The 18,025-nt window shown below is 45.0% G+C and overlaps 2 protein-coding genes across 3 annotated transcripts; both read right to left on the bottom strand.

The window, feature by feature from the left end:
• Window positions 1-511: 511 nt before the first annotated feature.
• Window positions 512-6,730, bottom strand: zgc:66455 (uncharacterized protein LOC393502 homolog). The gene is made up of 10 exons (XM_042703427.1): window positions 6,584-6,730; window positions 6,346-6,376; window positions 4,879-5,642; window positions 4,429-4,816; window positions 4,008-4,121; window positions 3,607-3,707; window positions 3,353-3,411; window positions 2,628-2,794; window positions 1,923-2,078; window positions 512-1,046 (listed from the first exon to the last, which is right to left on the bottom strand). The coding sequence occupies exons 1-10, from the start codon at window positions 6,653-6,655 to the stop codon at window positions 634-636; spliced, it is 2,265 nt and encodes a 754-aa protein (XP_042559361.1). The 5' UTR covers window positions 6,656-6,730; the 3' UTR covers window positions 512-633.
• A 245-nt stretch (window positions 6,731-6,975) lies between these two features.
• On the bottom strand, window positions 6,976-17,474 carry LOC105909390 (N-acetyllactosaminide beta-1,3-N-acetylglucosaminyltransferase 2-like). Of its 2 annotated transcripts, XM_031562569.2 has the most exons (3): window positions 16,469-17,474; window positions 12,521-12,673; window positions 6,976-9,685 (listed from the first exon to the last, which is right to left on the bottom strand). In XM_031562569.2, exon 3 carries the CDS (start codon window positions 9,662-9,664, stop codon window positions 8,423-8,425), a length of 1,242 nt encoding a protein of 413 aa, XP_031418429.1. In that variant the 5' UTR covers window positions 9,665-9,685; window positions 12,521-12,673; window positions 16,469-17,474; the 3' UTR covers window positions 6,976-8,422. The 2 variants fall into 2 exon arrangements, with proteins under 2 accessions (XP_031418429.1, XP_012693470.1); XM_012838016.3 differs by lacking the exon at window positions 12,521-12,673.
• Window positions 17,475-18,025: the final 551 nt, after the last annotated feature.

Raw genomic sequence — 18,025 nt, 5'->3', positions numbered from 1 at the left:
TATTTACCACTACAGTAGCAAAGATATTTAAAAATGAGACATTTTACTTTTAACTCACAAACTTAAAAGAAATGGACCTGTAATGATGGCACGTGTCCCAGGCTTCTGTACACACACACACACACACACACACACACACACACACACACACACACACACACACACACACACACACACACACACACACACACACACACACACACACACCAAAACGCACGCACACACACACACACCAAAACAAAACTATTAGGATGACCGACTACATTTATTTATCATTCCTATCTGAGAGAACATTTCTCAGTTCATCACCCAACCCAGGCTGGACCCATATTCTATATTTCAGACAGACAGGCAGACACAGACACAGACACAGACACAGACACACAATCACAGCAGTATTCAGGCTCAAAATACCCACTCCAAACCAAGATGAGAGAACTCTCTGACAAACGATTCTTCACCTCTGACCATTTCAGAATATTTATTTATTTGAACATAGATCAAATAATATATTATTAGTATAGAACTTAAGCAGCAAAACATTCCAAACGAACACACAAAAGTAATGATGAGTGAGTGGCGCGGAACTCCTGAGGCCTAGTCAGGTCTTGAGAGGAGAGGGACGCCCCAGAATCACTGCTTTGCTCTGGGCTCCGACACCTTGGTTTCGGACCCGTCCGAGTTTGGCAGCGGTCCGAATCTCATGAAAGGGGACTCCAAGGACCCCCCTCCGTCTGAACCCTCCTTGGGGCGCCGCGTCGGGGGTGCGGGAGGGGGGGGCAAAGGTCGGTTACGGATGGAGGACATTCTTATGCAGCCACTCCTGCTGCCATTGTCGTTGTTGTTGTTGTTGTTGTCGTCGCTGCTGGCGACCGTCGCCAGGCCGCTACCGTTGCTGCAGCTCTGGCAGCGGAGCATGAACACCCCCTGGTGGCGGCAGCGGTACATAGCGGTCAGGGCGAAAAGCAGCAGGGCGATGAGGAAACTGAGCAGGAAGCAGACGCAGTAGATGCCTTTAAGGATGTCAGGGGATGACCAGCTACAACCTGCCAGGAAGATAGGGGTCGGTAAAGACTTTGGTTCAGATGTCACTATTACTACTACTAATAATAATAAATTACAGAAGAGACAACCTGCCAGGGAGAAGTTTTGGTTTAGTCGAGGTGTTCATTACCAATAATATAATGTTTGATAATACTATTCACAATGGGCTGCATAATACAGACATACTGTACATTTTTAAGAAAAAAGTATAAAGAGAATGACAGGTGAATGACAGGGAATCATATCTCAATGTTTTAACCAGTTATGCTGAGATATAAAAATGATTTATATGTTGATGTATGGATGTCACCAAAAATAATGGCTTTTGTCATATAGTGCCATCTACTGGAGAACATAATGAATTGCTCTGCCTGAACAGCAGTGCCCCCCCCCCCCCCCGAGGAACTAAATGAAGGGGCTCAGTGGAGAATTAGAAAACTTCAAAGAAAACACATATTAGAATAAATGAGGGAGAAAGAGTTGACATGTGTCTGTCCATGTATGTCCCCTACCAGTTCTCACAGGGACTTCTAGATAGATAGATAGATAGATAGATAGATAGATAGATAGATAGATAGATAGATAGATAGATAGATAGATGGATACTTTATTAATCCCGAGAAAAATTTAGGTCATCCAGTAGCTTATACACATATACACCTCACCGACATACATACATAAATCACATATACATAGGAAGAACATATTCACACAGAGTGTTTCCAGATACAGGAAAGGGTCTGACCCTATGGTACAAAGTGCAATGATTGTGACAGTGTCTGTGCTGCTGGTGTGGATAGTGCAAAAAATATAATGTGCTTGTGCTTGTGAGGATGGATAGTGCAAGAACCTTGCAGTTCTAGTTCTTGCACACTCACCGGAGAGGGCAGGGTCTACGCAGATGGTTCCTCCCGGGCCGGAGCGCGACTTGTCGGCGTAGCCCGGGTGACAGCGGCACGAGTAGGTGCCGAACCGGTTCACACACTCCGCGTGGGCGTCGCACTGTGCCAGCTGGGTGCCACACTCGTTGACATCTGAGGTGTGTGTAGTACACACACCCCACCCCAACATACGCACACACACACACACACACACACACACCCCGCCATACGCACACACACACACACCCCACCACACACACACACACCCACCCATCCCAACATACGCACACACACCCCAACATACGCACACACACACACCCACCCCACCATACGCACACACACACACCCCACCATACGCACACGCACACACCCCACCATACGCGCACACACACACACACACACACACACACACCCCACCCCAACATACGCACGCACGCACACCCCACCATATGCACACATGTAAATGTTGGTAGGTTGTAGGTAGGTTAAGCGCAACAAAACGCATATAAAATATATATTGAATTCCACAATTGTAGGAGAACATGACAATGAGTAAAGTTTAGTACCATACCACACATTCATAGAAATATATTAAAATCGGATCAACGTTACCGTTTTGTCACAATTATCGTCCCCATTATTGTTCTGTGGGGTATCGTACATGTAGATTAGCAACCTCAGGTAACCCAGGTGTGCTCTCACCTGTGACGCTGACGTAGGCGACGAGCCCCCCCGTGCCGCCCCACTGGGAGAGCAGACTCCGACCCCTGAGCCTCTCGGCCGCACCGTGGAGAACCCTGTGCATCTGCGCCCCTTCATGCCCCTCCCTGAAATGAAGCCAGAGGAGGAAGAGAGTCCCCGAGCTCAACCTTTTGGGGGGAGAGAGAGAGAGAGAGAGAGAGAGTCAGAGAGTCAGAGAGAGTCAGAGAGAGAGAGAGAGTCAGAGAGAGAGAGAGAGTCAGAGAGAGAGTCAGAGAGTCAGAGAGAGAGAGAGAGAGAGAGAGAGTCAGAGAGAGAGTCAGAGAGTCAGAGAGAGAGAGAGAGAGAGAGAGAGAGAGAGAGAGAGAGAGAGAGAGAGTCAGAGAGAGAGTCACACCAGCTGCCTGGCCTTGAACTGCAACCTCTACACCTATATCTCTACACACCTCTACACCTATATCTCTACACACCCCTACACCTATATCTCTACACACCTCTACATCTATGTCTCTACACACCTCTACATCTATGTCTCTACACACCTCTACATCTATGTCTCTACACACCTCTACATCTATGTCTCTACACACCTCTACATCTATGTCTCTACACACCTCTACATGCATGTCTTTACACACCTCTACATCTATGTATCTATACATCTATACACACCTCTACACCCACAAAAGGTGCCTTCAGTATGCTGCGAGCAGACAGCTGAAACTTACCTTTTAATTCTCTGTGATGATATGGTTTTTGGGGCATAGCTCATTAATTCCTCTTTAATCTGAACAAAAAAAAGAACAAAGAGATAGAAGCAGGGGGCATATACAGACAGAGAGATACAGACACGTAAAGTGTGTCAGCATGTATACGCGTGTGCGTGTGCGTGTGTGTGTGTGTGTGTGTGTGTTCTGGCCTACAATGACTATGTCCTGAAACCTGCCAATCTAAACAGAGAGAAGAGATATCTATGACTCACCATGTTCTTCAGTGACGTCAGTAGAGCAGTCACCAGCTGCTCCCAACCCTCCCCAGCCTGGTGGCTGAAGGCAACCTCCACAGACACCTCGAAGAGAAAAGCTGTGAGGGACCCAAGGAGTGACATCATCAAGATGCGCCGAAAACACTTGATGCACACAACACTCTAACAATCTCTGAATTTCTTCACAGAGGTTACCACTGGAGCTGATGCCGAGTTAGCTCATGCTAAATCACAGAGACTCTGTAATGACCGCCTGTCCAGCAAACACAATCTCATTTGTTTTGGAGTCATTTCTGAGAATAAGCATGTTACCAAATTTGAACTTTGACCTCATTTCCCCCCACACCTCAGAAGCTTGCAGAAGTGCGTACACCGCCATTGTAAGATGGTACAGAAACCTTCAGACAGAGAATTCAATTCTGGGGAACCTTCTGGAAGGAATGAAGTCTCACCCCCAGGTAGGTGTGGATGATGGGTGATGTTCCTTGGGGTTTGATGTGAAAGTGTTCTCTCTGAGTGAGGGGGGACAGACATCAGATTCATTGGAAAACAACACATGATCTAAAACCAGGAAGTCAATTCCTCTTCCTTTGTCTGAACCGGAAGAACAAAGTGCTAACAACATCAAGATCATGGGTATATACACGTACTGATGGAAGTGTGTGTGTGTGTGTGTGTGTGTGTGTGTGTGTGTGTGTGTGTACTGTCTGATGTATCAAATCTATCTGCTTAATAAATACATTAACGTAAATAGAGTGAAAAACGAACCAAATTCTATTCTGTTCTGTTCAACAAAAAAATTAAGAAAGAATTTCATACCTATGTAATTGGCCTCTATTCCTGGTTTCTTTGCTGCTTGAACTTTAGGCTTTGGAATTTGACCTTTTGGGATGTTGGTAGCGACATTGGGATCCTCCACGACTTCTCTTTGTGTTGTGGTGGTTGTTGTTACTGTCTTGTCTTGAAGAGTGATTTCAGTCGATGGAGAATGAGCGATATTTTGGAGAGTGTCAGCCACAGGCGACTGGGTGATGAAGGTAGGATACTCATCCTCCTTGACCACCTCTCCCTCGGAGTGAGACGACCTGCCCCGGGCCTGGTTGACCTTTAACCCAGACTCTGGGTCATCTGTGGACGTCACAGTGCTGGGGCTGTCGGCATGTGGACGGTCAGCCTTCTTCTCCGCCATCACAGAGTTGGCGTCAGGAGAATGCCTGAGGGGGAACTCTAGTCCTTCCTCTTCCTCTTCCTCTTCCCCTTCCCCTCCTCCCCTCCTCCTCCTCCTCCTCCTCCTCCTCCTCCTCGGCCTCTGATGGTTTTCCATGTGGCGCTCGCCTTCTCTGACCCCTCACCTTCTGGGCTCCTTGGCCCTGAGGGAAGCTTGTTGGACATGGAGGTAGGGGCTGGGGAAACAAAATGGCCACCTGCTGTTTTGTTGGTGGGGGAGGGATTCTGACTGGGAGAATAACCGACCTGTACGGAGACTGAATCAGGCACAAGCGGTTCAGTTTTACCGTGGTTATGATGGACGTCAGATGGCTCTTGCTTCTCATATTCATTTGAGTTTGAGGCATCGTCCATGCCTGCCCTGTCGTTCAGGGCTTCCTGGGTTCCAGGGAGCCCGCCAAGGGACTTGAAACGTCCGTAGAATCCCCTGAGTGGAGGGTTGGGTGTACGGGTGATGAGTAGAATCACGTGCACGGTACTGGAGTGAGACGTGTATTCCGCTTTCCTCCAGCACTTCTCCAGGATGCGGTGGTCACCAGTCTCGCCGGTCACCGCGGCACTCAAACCCGCACCAGGCGACTCGTCCAGGTGGATTTGGTCCGTCTTCAGGTGACAGGAGTCGGCCAGCGTGAAGTCCTCCAGCTGGATGTGCACACGTTTCCCGGCGGGCACCTGGATGGTCCAGTTGCACCACAGAGGCGGGTTGGAGCACAGGTAGTCTGGAGAGAAGAACTCGCCACCGTCTCCGTGCATAATCTGATGACAACTACGCAGCGCGAAGAATGCATTTCTGTCTTTGGTTCCCCCTTGAGAAGATAAAAAAAAAAAAAGACAGACAGGACTGCTAATAAAACCTACTAGAGAAACTATTAGTAATACAATAGCCTTTAAAGCAGCAATACGGAGTTCTGTTCCTAAACTAGTAAGCTAACTACCTAAAAAGCATGCCAAAACCTTGCAGACACCACCAACAGCCCAGCTGACACTGATAGAAGCTTGCCAACACACTAACTGGTATCTTTTGGCAGTGTAGCTGGCAATGTCATGCGTGTGAAAGCTTTTCTTCCATTTTTGCAGGGTGTTCCAGCCCGTTACACAGAACTACATGGGGCATATCTTGGATGGCTAGTGGGGAAGACATAGGTGTTTATCTGTCCTTCACATGACCATATGCCATCAAAATGAATTTGAGGATGGTACCAAAACTAGTTGCCTATAAAACCATACCTCAAAAAGTGTCAAATTGTTGCATAGTGTCACTTTAATACTGAAAATCCAGACAGCCATACAAAATAGTAATCTTATTTTTAAAGTTTTTGTAATAGCCTTAAGCCTAAACAAAGGGTTGTCACAACTTGCATGAGACCTTTCAGAAAACAGAGCTTGAGAACTTCAGGGCTTTGTACACCAATACATAAAAAAGCGAGGCACTGACTGCAATTTCTAACGCTCACATCTCATCCAGGGGGCTACACACTGTAGGATACTAGTAGGCTAAAAAGAACTTACCCGAAGACCTGCTGGCCTCATTCTTTTTAGTCTGAGAGACACGAAGGAAATAAACAGATCCACAGTAAGACGTTTTTCACGGTTAATATAATATGACATTTTAACAGATTCATTCCTCGTCCATCCCTGCCCCACTCCGTTTTAGCTCTATTAACACAATAACCTCATAAAGCCATCGGTCCACTGTATACCTGTATTTAACGTGCACAGGGGGTCGACTTGAACTCGGCTAACTTACCGTGACATCGCAAATCACCATCGGTCCGTAAGCAGATATAAAGTATGTTATTGCCAAAATTAAATGTGGCATTTTGATATGCGTTAATTTCACACGTTTGACTCCAAAGTCAGACGTCAACGCTTTTCTATGAGCGGGTTTCTTTGTTTTGTTTGAGAAACTTCTATCTCTTCTCAGTGGGCTGTTTAAACCACGTGGAATATATTGCCAATCAGTCTTACATATGGAGAGCCGAACCATCACCTCCGTTGACCGAACCAATAAACACGCACGTTTTCCTACATCCAATAGATGGCGTTGTGTCCAAACACGATTTTTTTTTCTCTCTCTCTCTCTCTTTCAAACACACACACACACACACACACACACACGTTCCTCTCTCAAAGATTAAATTAGGACAGGATTATATTGACAAAACATTTTCTGCTATTAACAGAAAGGACACTTTGATCCCTTTTATTATGTAAAATGGGAAACCGCACATCAACAGTAATTCAGTGAGATCTACCCAGTGCTGTATATCATACCACAATGAAACATGTTTTTTACAGACTTTTTATTAATTTAGTTATAAAAAAAGCTTTCTTTCTCGTGTTCACAAAACACAAAGTCACACACAAAAACAGCGTTTTGGCTCCAGGAAGTTCTGTCAACACCACCCCCATAGCCCATCTGAAATCTATTTGAATAGTAAAAAGAGTACAACACCTGACGACCGGTTACAGAGCAGCATTTCTTGTGTTTATGTGCGTGTGGACAAAAAAGAGCACAAGAGAGAGAGAGAGAGAGATAAATGGATACCTGAAAGAATAACAAGTCATTTGACTAACGCTGAGCGTGGACATTAAATGTATAATTCCATTGAGGAAAAAGCCTTGCAGAGATCAGGAAGAGAGTGTTGCTTAGTGTAAATGAACCAACAAAACCCATACTTAAATCAGGGGCTTCATTTGCGAGGAACAACAACATCAACAAACAAGAATTTAGTAGAAGACATAACTTTTTTTTCACAGTTTTTAGATTTTACTGCATCAGGGACATTTTGTCGGGGGCAAACATAACTAGGTTTAAAATAAGATGAATGAATCAACAGTCTTTTGAATTTAATTTTTTTTTGACTGTGAACTCAAAAAGGAGTGTGAGAAGGGGGGCACTATATGATGTGATAAATCCAATGACAAAAGACAGGACACTGAATATTATTGTGGAGAGGAACCACAACGGACATGGTAATAAGAGGCTGTCACTGAGGATATTGGTTTAACAGTATATAAGGTGAGAAGCTAGCCACTGCTGTTCTTTTTATGTCCACCTTTATCCACCTCTGCAAGGCAAAATTGTAAACAAGTAAATTATAAAACAGGAAATTCAAAAAACAACCCAATAATTAGATCAAATAAATACACACACACACACACACACACACACACACACGTGCGCACACACGCACGCCTGCACACACGCACAAGCATGCAGACATACACACACAGAATCTTGTTAGTCACAGAGAAACAGATTGATACACACACCAAGCATCTACACACTGATCCAGTCCTAAGGAGACAGTCAACTTGTTCTCAGGTCTGTGGTGTGTGCTACTGCAAGCCTATGCACAGTAGTTAGCAGGCATACATAACATTACTTTTAAAGTGCTCCAACAATAGATCTTTAGAGTCCAGATCACAGATTGTATTGTTTTGTTTCTCCTATTATCTGTAAACGCAGACAAAAACAAACATAAATATCAGCAGGGCCATGAAGTCTTTGAGAGAGAGTTAAAGAAAAAAACAAAAAAACAAACACATCTAAGCCAGCAAAATTAGGTAGAGATGCATTGTGTCAAGCAATCGCAGTCACCACGCTACAGTTCAGGCTGGGGTCTCGTAACCAGGACCAGATTCGGATAACCTCCTGTGGAGTCCGACTGTGAACGAGCATGAGGCTCTCGTAGGCGCAGGCGTTCTCCCGGTACTTCTCGTCGATGTTGAACGTCCTGAAGCCCTTGTGCTTCTCCGGTACCAAGCCGAGCTTCTGCAGGCACATCCCCGTGTAGACGTCGTCGATGGGGTACAGCGACACGCGCTGCGACACGTTGTACAGACGCAGTGCCAACTTGCCCGAGTAGAGATAGCCCCCTCCGCCCGCATAAGGTGGGTACCTTCCCTGGAAGACGCTCTCGGGGATGTAGTACTTGAGATTTTTGTTGCGGTGCGGCCCGGCGCCGGTGATGACGTCCCCGATAAAGAGGGCTTGGGCTTTGGATTGCCGGAGTCTGCCCAGGAAGTCCAGGATACGGAAGGTGTTGACGAAGACGTCGTCGTCTCCCTTGAAGATGTACTGCGCCCCGGAGCAGCTGGTGGAGAGCCACTCCAGGAACAGCACCTCCTTGACGGTGAGGTTAAAGAAGGTGTCCCGGAAGTCCCACTGGAGGATGTCCCGGTTGATCTCCGACTCGTGCCGCAGCATCCCTGACAGATCCGGGTAGTGGTCCATCGACGTTGCACTGCCAAGGAGGAACACCGTGATGACCTTGCGCCCGGCAACTGTCCCCGCTCGCCCCCAGGATTCACGGATTGCCTGGCGGCGGTCGAAGTGGGGCGCCAGCGACTTCACCGCAAGGAGCAGAAAAGGGGGCTCTCGGCACAAGTCCGGCTCGTTCCGCACCATGGGGTACGACCGGCACCTCATGAAGCGCAGGAAGTCTTTAAAGCGTTGTGGCAGGAGGTCATAGTCCTTCACTCTCAACGCCACACTGTGGTCGGGCACACAAGGGTCTTCCGGACTTGTGTCGTTTAGCCAGTCAAGTATCCCCAATGGGATCGCGGTGGCATCGATATAGGTGTCGTTGCCTGCCGCGATGGCCGAAGCAAAGAGCGGGTTGTGTATGTGGTCCAATCGCTGCTGGCGACGGTTCCAGAAAGCCTCGCTAACCACGACCTTTTTCCAGAACCGCTTGGACGGGATTCGAACCTTGTGGTCATCGCCCTGGCTGAACTTGAGGGAAATGTCCACCAGGATGAAGACAAGAACATTGACCATCATCAGGCCCAGAATCCTGGTCTTCAACTTGCTGGCGTGCATCTCCACGCTTTAACTCTGGACCTGTGGAGACAAAACTCAATTAGAAATTGACCGCCTATTAAAAAAACAGTGTTCCTGTAGTTCATGTGCCAACATCTAGATACCCAGGGAGCACTCACACTGATGGCAAGAAATGTGTATATGCATTATGTGTGAATACTGTATGTGTATATGCATTAAAGCGTGTATATGTGTTATGTGTGTATATATGTATATACATTATGTGTGTATATGCAAGTGGCTTTGGAGTTAACATTTTTTTTTTTAAAAAAGTCTGCTAAACTGCTTGTCAGTGACAGTCAGAGGACTTTCTTTTGGGTTGCTGCAGACAGCAACAAGAGCTGCTGTGTTAGGGAGGGAGAGGTGGCATACCCAGCATATTCTTAATTCATACATTTTCACCAAAAATATAAGCTTCTTAATGGGCCGTAAACACTATTTTACTATGCTGCTCCTGGAAATCCATACCACTGCATGTTTTGGGCCAGTCACTGCAATGACAGATTTTTCTGATATCTTGACAAATCCCATTTCGTAACTCAACAATAATTTGATGAGATGAACCCATTTAATACAACCATGTGTATTTGACTAGTTAAAGAGTAGAGTGAGATCTGAAACGTACACAGTGGCAGGACTCCAGTAGCAGGGATGACAAACACACTTGGGAGGGACTGGCCCTCAAAGAGAAACAGGCCAAGCAGGAAAGCTCATACATCAAAATGATTAAAAGTAGGTCCCTGTCATGCAATCAAAGAAAAAATGTGGACTAGTTGGTGGTTCAGCTACTCTCGCTAGAGGCTTAGTTGGGCTGTGGGCCGTAGAAATGCGAACTAGCTGAACTATTTCATGTATTGAACTGTCAACAGAACACATCATGACAGTGGGTTCTCAGTAGGCATCCTTTGGAACACGAGTTAGCCTATCCCATGGATGTGAATAAAGGTTCCCAAAATACATATATTAAGCAAAACAAACAGATTACTTTTTGAGGTTGTTACACAGTTTTAAAAAAACTACCCTGGAATGAAGCCAAAACAAAACAGTCTAATCTGGTATCTCAAACATACTGGTGACAAACAAAACACAACTTCGCCTAGATGTGTGCTGGAACAGCAGTCCAAAATATACACACAGAAAGAAAGAATTGTCAGCAACTCACACGCTTGTCTGGTCCCCGAGTAGGTAAATCTGAGATGTAAATTCGCATACGCTAAGCCATGGTGACGACCTCCCCTAGCTTTGCGCTGGTCTGCTCTGAAGTCTGCCTTACACAACACTCTCACCGCCATGCTAATCTCCGGCGCGAGAGCACATGTTTCCCCACAAACTCGTTTAGAAAATTCTCCATGTCACATTTTCTTCCCTTCTTTCTATCTTTGTTTACGTCCTTTTCTTTCTTCCTTGTTTTCTGGCTCGCTCGCTTGCTCTCCCTCTCTCTCTCTCTCTCTCTCTCTCTCTCTTTCTCTCTCTCTCCCCCTCTCTCTCTCTCTCCCTTTCTAGCTTTCCATTTTTCTTTCTTGCTTTTCTGAGGCTAGACTGGCGTCATGAGTTTCTCATTCCACTGCCCTCGTGACAGCAATTACCAGACTGCTGAGTTACTGTTCCTGCTGGCATCCTTGTTCATGTTCTCTGGCTTCCTCCCTCAATGGCTGCTTTGAAATAGCAAACAAAGTTTTATTAAGTTGTACATCACTACCCTACTGGTGTGCTGCACGCGCACACCCACAGTCTCTCTCCCTCTCTCCCTCTCTCCCTCTCTCTCTCTGTCTGTCTCTCTCTCTGTCTCTCTCCCTTTCTCTCCCTTTCTCTCCCTCACTCTCTCTCTCTCTCTCTTTCTTTCTCTCTCTCTCTCTCTCTTTATCTCTCTCCCTCCCTCTCCCTCGCTCTCCCTCCCTCTCTCTCTCTTTCTCTCTCTCCCTCTCTCCCTCTCTCTCTCTCTCTCTCTCTCTCTCTTAAATCATGGAGAGGCAATCCCCTTGGAGTATGTGAGAACTTTTGCCCTTCTCTGAGGGCATTAATACAGGCAAGTTGTCCATAACCCTACATAAACATAACACATTGACCTTATCATTAGCAGGGGGTGAAGTCTCAGGTTGTAAATTATTGGGAATGGAGAAGAATACTGCACAAACACACACACGCACGCGCGTGCGTGCACGTGCACACACATATGCACACACAAACACGCACACACAAATGCACACACGCACAAACAAACACGCACACACAAACAAACACGCACACACAAACACACACACAGGGACATTACGAGGGGGAAAGAGTTGAGTCCTTTCCCCAAGGACAAAACATCCAAAAAAAGGAACCCGGGGAACCAACAGATTACTCTCACACCTGCATAACATGTACTGTATTGATGAACAAAAAGCAGCTGTGTTGCTTGTATAGATAATATACATATACAGTACATATAGAGAATATATACATATGGAGAATATATACATATAGAGAATATATATATATATATATATATATATACACATGTGTGATATATGTGCACCCTGTCACTGCAAAGGATATGCTGACTGAAGTTGAGTGACTATGGTCAGATCAGATATGGTACAAAATGATGATGACAAATGTGTCTGTTCACTGGCATACGTGTGTCTTTGTATAGTTTGTTCAACACAGTTGTGTCACAAGTTCCTGTGCACTGTTTTTTCTACCATATCTGATCTGTGCGGTTAGTGTTACGGATCCTCTGCTGTTGCTTTTGGGCAACCAGACTTGCGGACGTGCATCTCTAAGGTCCTTGTCTGACTCTGTGAATTTACATGCATTTTGCATTAAAACCTTGGATGGAAACCCTGAGCAACTGAGGCCTTTATGTCTCACCTGAGAGAAAAGAAGAAAAAGTCCAAGATTCAGCTTCTGGGGCCCACCCCTGGTCATCCTAGTCTAGGGGTACCCACTCTCCAGGTGCGACCCATCGGGGTGGTGTACCCCAGCCAACCCCCAGGGGACAGAAGGCTGACGGCAGGAGGGCACCTAGCAGAAGCAGGAACATGAAACGGATGCGTATGAACTTTTTTTGTTTACAAAAAGATTGAAGAAAGAAAGTTATGAGGGGCTCACGCTGTGTTACAAGCACACAAAGACGAACACACAAACACACACGGCAATAGACACGCACCCAAAGACGGACACACAAACACACACGGCAATAGACACACACCCAAAGACGGACACACACACACAGCCATAGACCACAGTAGGGCAATTGCTCTGTCGGTTAGCATTTGGCTAGCCTAGCTGCACTACAGAACTGTAGGAGGTTTAACACGCAGCTGTGTGCGAAGTTGAATGCGATTGCTGTGTTAAAAAAAAAGCTTGGGTTCAACCATCGTCTGTGTATAAATGTGGACGCCATGGCTCCTTGTCCTTTCCTTCTATAGAAATGAAGCCACAATCCCTCCGACATGCTGTCAAATTTGAAACCAAGACAGCCTTTGCAGTCATCGCTGTACACACCCACACACGACACGCTGTCCACCTCTGTGCAAATATCAATAGCCTATGCTACTATTGAAAGGACTTTATACTCCCCAATCTCTCTCTCCTTAAACCATCATCACACCAGGTTTAAGTTCAAATGCATACAAATGTATACATGTATATTCACACACACACACACACACACACACACACACACACACACACACACACACACACACACACACACACACACTGTGGTACCACAATAAAACATTTGAGTGACCAGTGTCCATCCATATCTGTGTACACCTCAATAAAAACATAAAACCGACTCTCTTAAAAATTATTGAGTTAAATACCCACAGTATATTAATGTGGATGTAAGCAGTGTGTCAGCTTCAAGCGACATGAATCAAACTTTTATTTTTTTAAAGCCGACTTTCAATACACTGAAATGTGTTTCAGCACAGACATGGTTGATTTACCAGCGATGCACCACAATCATGCTTATAAAGCATCTGTCCATATCTGTGTACCACACAATTGAAATATAAGAGAGGCTCTCTTAAAAATGGTTACATTTAAACAGACACATTATTTAAATGTTGGTGCAAGAACTGACCCTGGACAGTTTTTGCACCAACATTTACATAATGTGTCTATTTAAATTGACATGTGCCTCAAAGTTTAAGATCAGTGAGATAAGGTTAATGCTTTATGGTCAGAATCCACCTGTTAGACATGGTTTATTGCAAATGTCTTAGCATCAAGCAATACAACTGAATTGAGGTGACTGAAAAAAAAAAAGTGACAAAACCTTCAAATGATTGAAGAGCCACGCTTCAAGTGTGTTTCTGAAGCAACAGTAGATTTTCTGACAACAAAGCTTGTTGCGCCATTTTGTCCATGTGTTAGTTAGGGACCGCAGGGAGAACTGTGTGTCCGTGTGGTGTGTGTCCGTGTGTGTGTGTGTCCGTCCGTGTGTGTGTGTGTGTGTGTGTGTTTTGCGCCATTTTGTCCAGGTGGTGATACCCAACAGCTGTGTTGCTAGCCTCACCCTCAGCGCTCGGTTCAACCGTCGGAGGGCAACAAAAGAAGATAACCTTTGGACAACCTTTGGTGCATATTTAAGTGTGGAGCTTTCTTTCCGCCACTTTCTCAATCACCATGCTCAAGCCAATACTGCTTCAGAGCAAGCTGTGACAGTGTCAGATTACTACTGATGCAACAGTCAAATATAATAGCCTATATATAGAAAGTGTTCTTTGAAATAAATTAATTTGGCTGTGGGATCATTAAGCCTAAAAATGTGACCCAATTCCACCCTGTTCTCTCTCTCAACTCATTCTGAGAACAGTTTTATACTGATTCAAATCTAACCGACTGATCTGACTGCATTTGCTTCTGTGACACACTTGAGGTGCTTGGCTTTTGAATAGAAAAGATCTCCTTTCACCATAAAAAAAAAAAAAAAAAAAAACAATATTTCAGCATAACACCTTATAAAAACCAAATCTGCTAATCATGATGCTGTTTTGGTTACCAACTGGCAGGAGGAAGACCCACAGCATCCAGATCCTGGCCCGAGACAGACATCCCCCCTGACATAATCTGGTGTCGGCGGGTGCCATGATGTAACAGGAGAGGAGACTCTCCCCACTGGTCTGCCTCAACAAACCTAAATAGATTGCTAAAGATCCACAGTAATGATAAAGGGCATCATGACCAGCAGCAGGAGCAGCGACAACATTTTTAGAAAATGTAAATAAGATTACTTTGAATGTGCAAAACAAAATGTTGATTCTGGGAGCTAGCTGACTGTTAATCCTTACATTTGCATTTCAAAAAGGACAGAAAATTATGGGTCAACCATTTCAAAATAAACAGTTTCAAATATTGAAAAGACAGGGACAAACCACCTGTTGTTGTAACCACAAAGGTCGCTGGGTTGCTGGGCATTTGACTTTAAAAGGTCAAATGGGCAAAACTGCAGAAAATGTGTCAGTAGGCCTTCTACAGTTAAAACAAAATGAGAGAAAAAAAAAAATAGGGAATATCTAACATACGTACCTAACAAATGTTCCCTATAGCCTAGGTGCCTGCCTCGTTCGACGATGGAACTTTGACCAACCGTACACAAGTCTATCTGACGGCATAGCTCAACATCTGTGACGTGCCCTGAGAACCTGTCTTGCCAGTTCAGACTTTGTTTGTGGAGTGCAGCATGGCTTTTAAAACCGATCCTGTGATTCATAGATCTGTCCGTATTTTCTGAGCACCGATGTATGATGTTTCCATTGCTAACATGCCCCGTCTTCTACATTGTCTGAAACGGCATGACAGTTGTACCTGTGTAAAGCAATTTACGACATCTTCAGTTTAAAATCAATCCGAAAACCTCGTGAACTTGGCAAACTTAATTTAAATCTGAAGCGAAGTCAGTCTAAACAGTAAAGCACTTCCTTCGAACCTACACCTGACATTACCTACTTGAGGAAGGTTAGACTAAAGAGCCTGTGTATTATGCATTTGGTGCGTAACCTAAGCCTTTTACCTTTTAGAGTTACATACAAATACTGACTTTTAGGAGACGTGTGTTTTGGTGCCATTGTAGCATTTGGCAATATGATTGACACAGAAAGGTATTGCGTGACTGTTTACATTGTAGACATGTGCAGGGCGCTTGACTAAGAAGGACGAGAATGGTAGAGTAAGCAAAAGGTGACCCTTAGCACTTTTCCATGGCAAGTAAAGACAACTGCAAATTCCTAGCATTCTGAGAATGCCAATTTGAAGACTTTCGATCATCGCTGTCATCGATTACATTAAAAGGAACGATAAGAACTGCTCATCGATGACTGTCAGATCAGAGGGATAAGTTAGACTTTGCAAACTGGAAAACACCCATGTAGGCCTACCGCTTAATTGCACCATCTACAAAACGGTCTGTCAAATGTGACAGGTAAAAACGGAGGCCCACGGGTGACTACAAACGAAGGTCTCGGTGGGTCTCTGTCGGCATAATGAAACCGTTCCGCTTTTGAGAACACGTCTGCCAACCCAACATAATTACGCTGCACGGAGAGTGCTTCTAACACACCCATAATAATTATTTTTTGAAGAAAGAAAGAAAAATAAATAAATGAATTAATATCTTAGGTTATAATTCCAAAACTAACGCACGCACAGCCAACTTTAAACACTGTGAAATAGGCTACTTATTTGAACTGGGCTTCCAAATAGTCGGGGAAAAAAATGGTTAGCTTACAAGTGTTATGTTGTCTCAGAGTCCTCCTAGTGCGCTTTGTCGTGTCAAACTACCGCGTTCATAACAGCTACCGTTCTTACCTTTATTTGGCAGCTTCTTGGGGTGGTCCGGTAACTTGTGCGTGTGGTTTTACACTCCACGTCCACCCCTCACTATTCCAGTCAGTCGACTCCTCGGCGCGGTGTCGCCTTTGGTCAAATCGAGGAACGACCTCATCCGTGTTCGAAGTTAACCTGCACTGTGTGGGCTTCGGTCGTAAGTACGCTCACGCTATCTCTACGGTTCACTTCTGTCGACAGCAGCCCCTCCCTTTCTTGCATGTGCGTGCGCTTGTGTGTGTCTACGTGTGTGTTTGTGTGCGTGTTTAGAGTGGAGACTGTGAGTGAAAAAATAGATTGGCCTGACAGCAATTCTCTTCGGTTAAAAGTGTTCCTCGGGCAAGCCAATTAACAATATGATCACCGCCTCGCTTCAGATGTCAACATTTGGTCACACTTCAGCAAACACTCGCAGCTCGAATCGCAGGCTTGACACTCCTCGCAGCGACATGTCTATGTGCGGCTCAGTACAGCGAAGACACGGTGCGCACTTGAGATCAGATTTTCCATAGATAGACCTTTGAGTCGTTACCTCTTCACTGTTATGTGTTCATATAAAACCACAGGGAATATCCCGCGGCGATGAGGCGAACAATCTTCTCGGCTTTATTTCGTTTACTTTCTGATATTCACACATTGCAGATAGGTTGTCTATGGAGTAATTCCCAAAAAGCAGGGTAGATAATCATCTGTTAACATCTATTGTCTGGAATACCAACAAGATTCAAACCGCAATAGTTTAGACCTGCAAAACAGAACAGAGATGGCATTTTGTAGAGTCCCCCTTGCTCTGAGCTATCTTGCTTCATATGAGGAGGGAATGCTAGGTTTAGGTAGTTTGGCTGGTGTCTTAAGATGACACACCAGCGGAACTCAGCGAACATCACCGACACTTGTCACAATCATTGCATTAAGTACCCATTCCTGTATCTGTAAACACTCTGTGTGAATATGTTCTCCCTATGTATATGTGATTTATGTATGTATGTCGGTGAGGTGTATAAGTGTATATGTGTATAAGCTACTGGATGACCTAAATTTCCCTCGGGATTAATAAAGTATCTATCTATCTATCTATCTATCTATCTATCACTGTTATCATACCCAGCGGTAGCTGACTTCCGAACAGATCTGGCTCTGCATCTGATCCAGAGTCATTTTCTGGACAGAGAAAAACCAACGAAAGCAAGGGTAAGGCAACAATATTCTGACCATGTAAAATGGTTTACAACTACATTTATTCATTTGGCAGATGCTTTTTATCCAAAGTGACCTTCAAGTGATGTAAAGTAATCAAGCGACAGGAGGCTACATTTAGAGAGTGATTGAGAGTAGGTTGGTGGCAGGGTGCCCAGTCTTTTGTGATTACATATGTCTGTGTCTCTGTCTCTGCGTGTGCGTGTGTGTGTGTGTGCGCGCGTGTGTGTGTGTGTGTGTAAGAGAGAGAGAGAGAGTAGAGGGGGATCTGTATATGCATTTGTCAGTATTTGGGTGTGTCTCTGTGTGCCTTAACTCATGTAGCTATGCTAATTAGGTCCT

This window comes from Clupea harengus, chromosome 24 (assembly GCF_900700415.2).
Source record: "Clupea harengus chromosome 24, Ch_v2.0.2, whole genome shotgun sequence".
NCBI lineage: Eukaryota > Metazoa > Chordata > Actinopteri > Clupeiformes > Clupeidae > Clupea > Clupea harengus.
The sequence above is the reverse complement of the archived record's forward strand: the minus strand, read 5'-3'. Positions and strand labels throughout refer to the sequence as shown.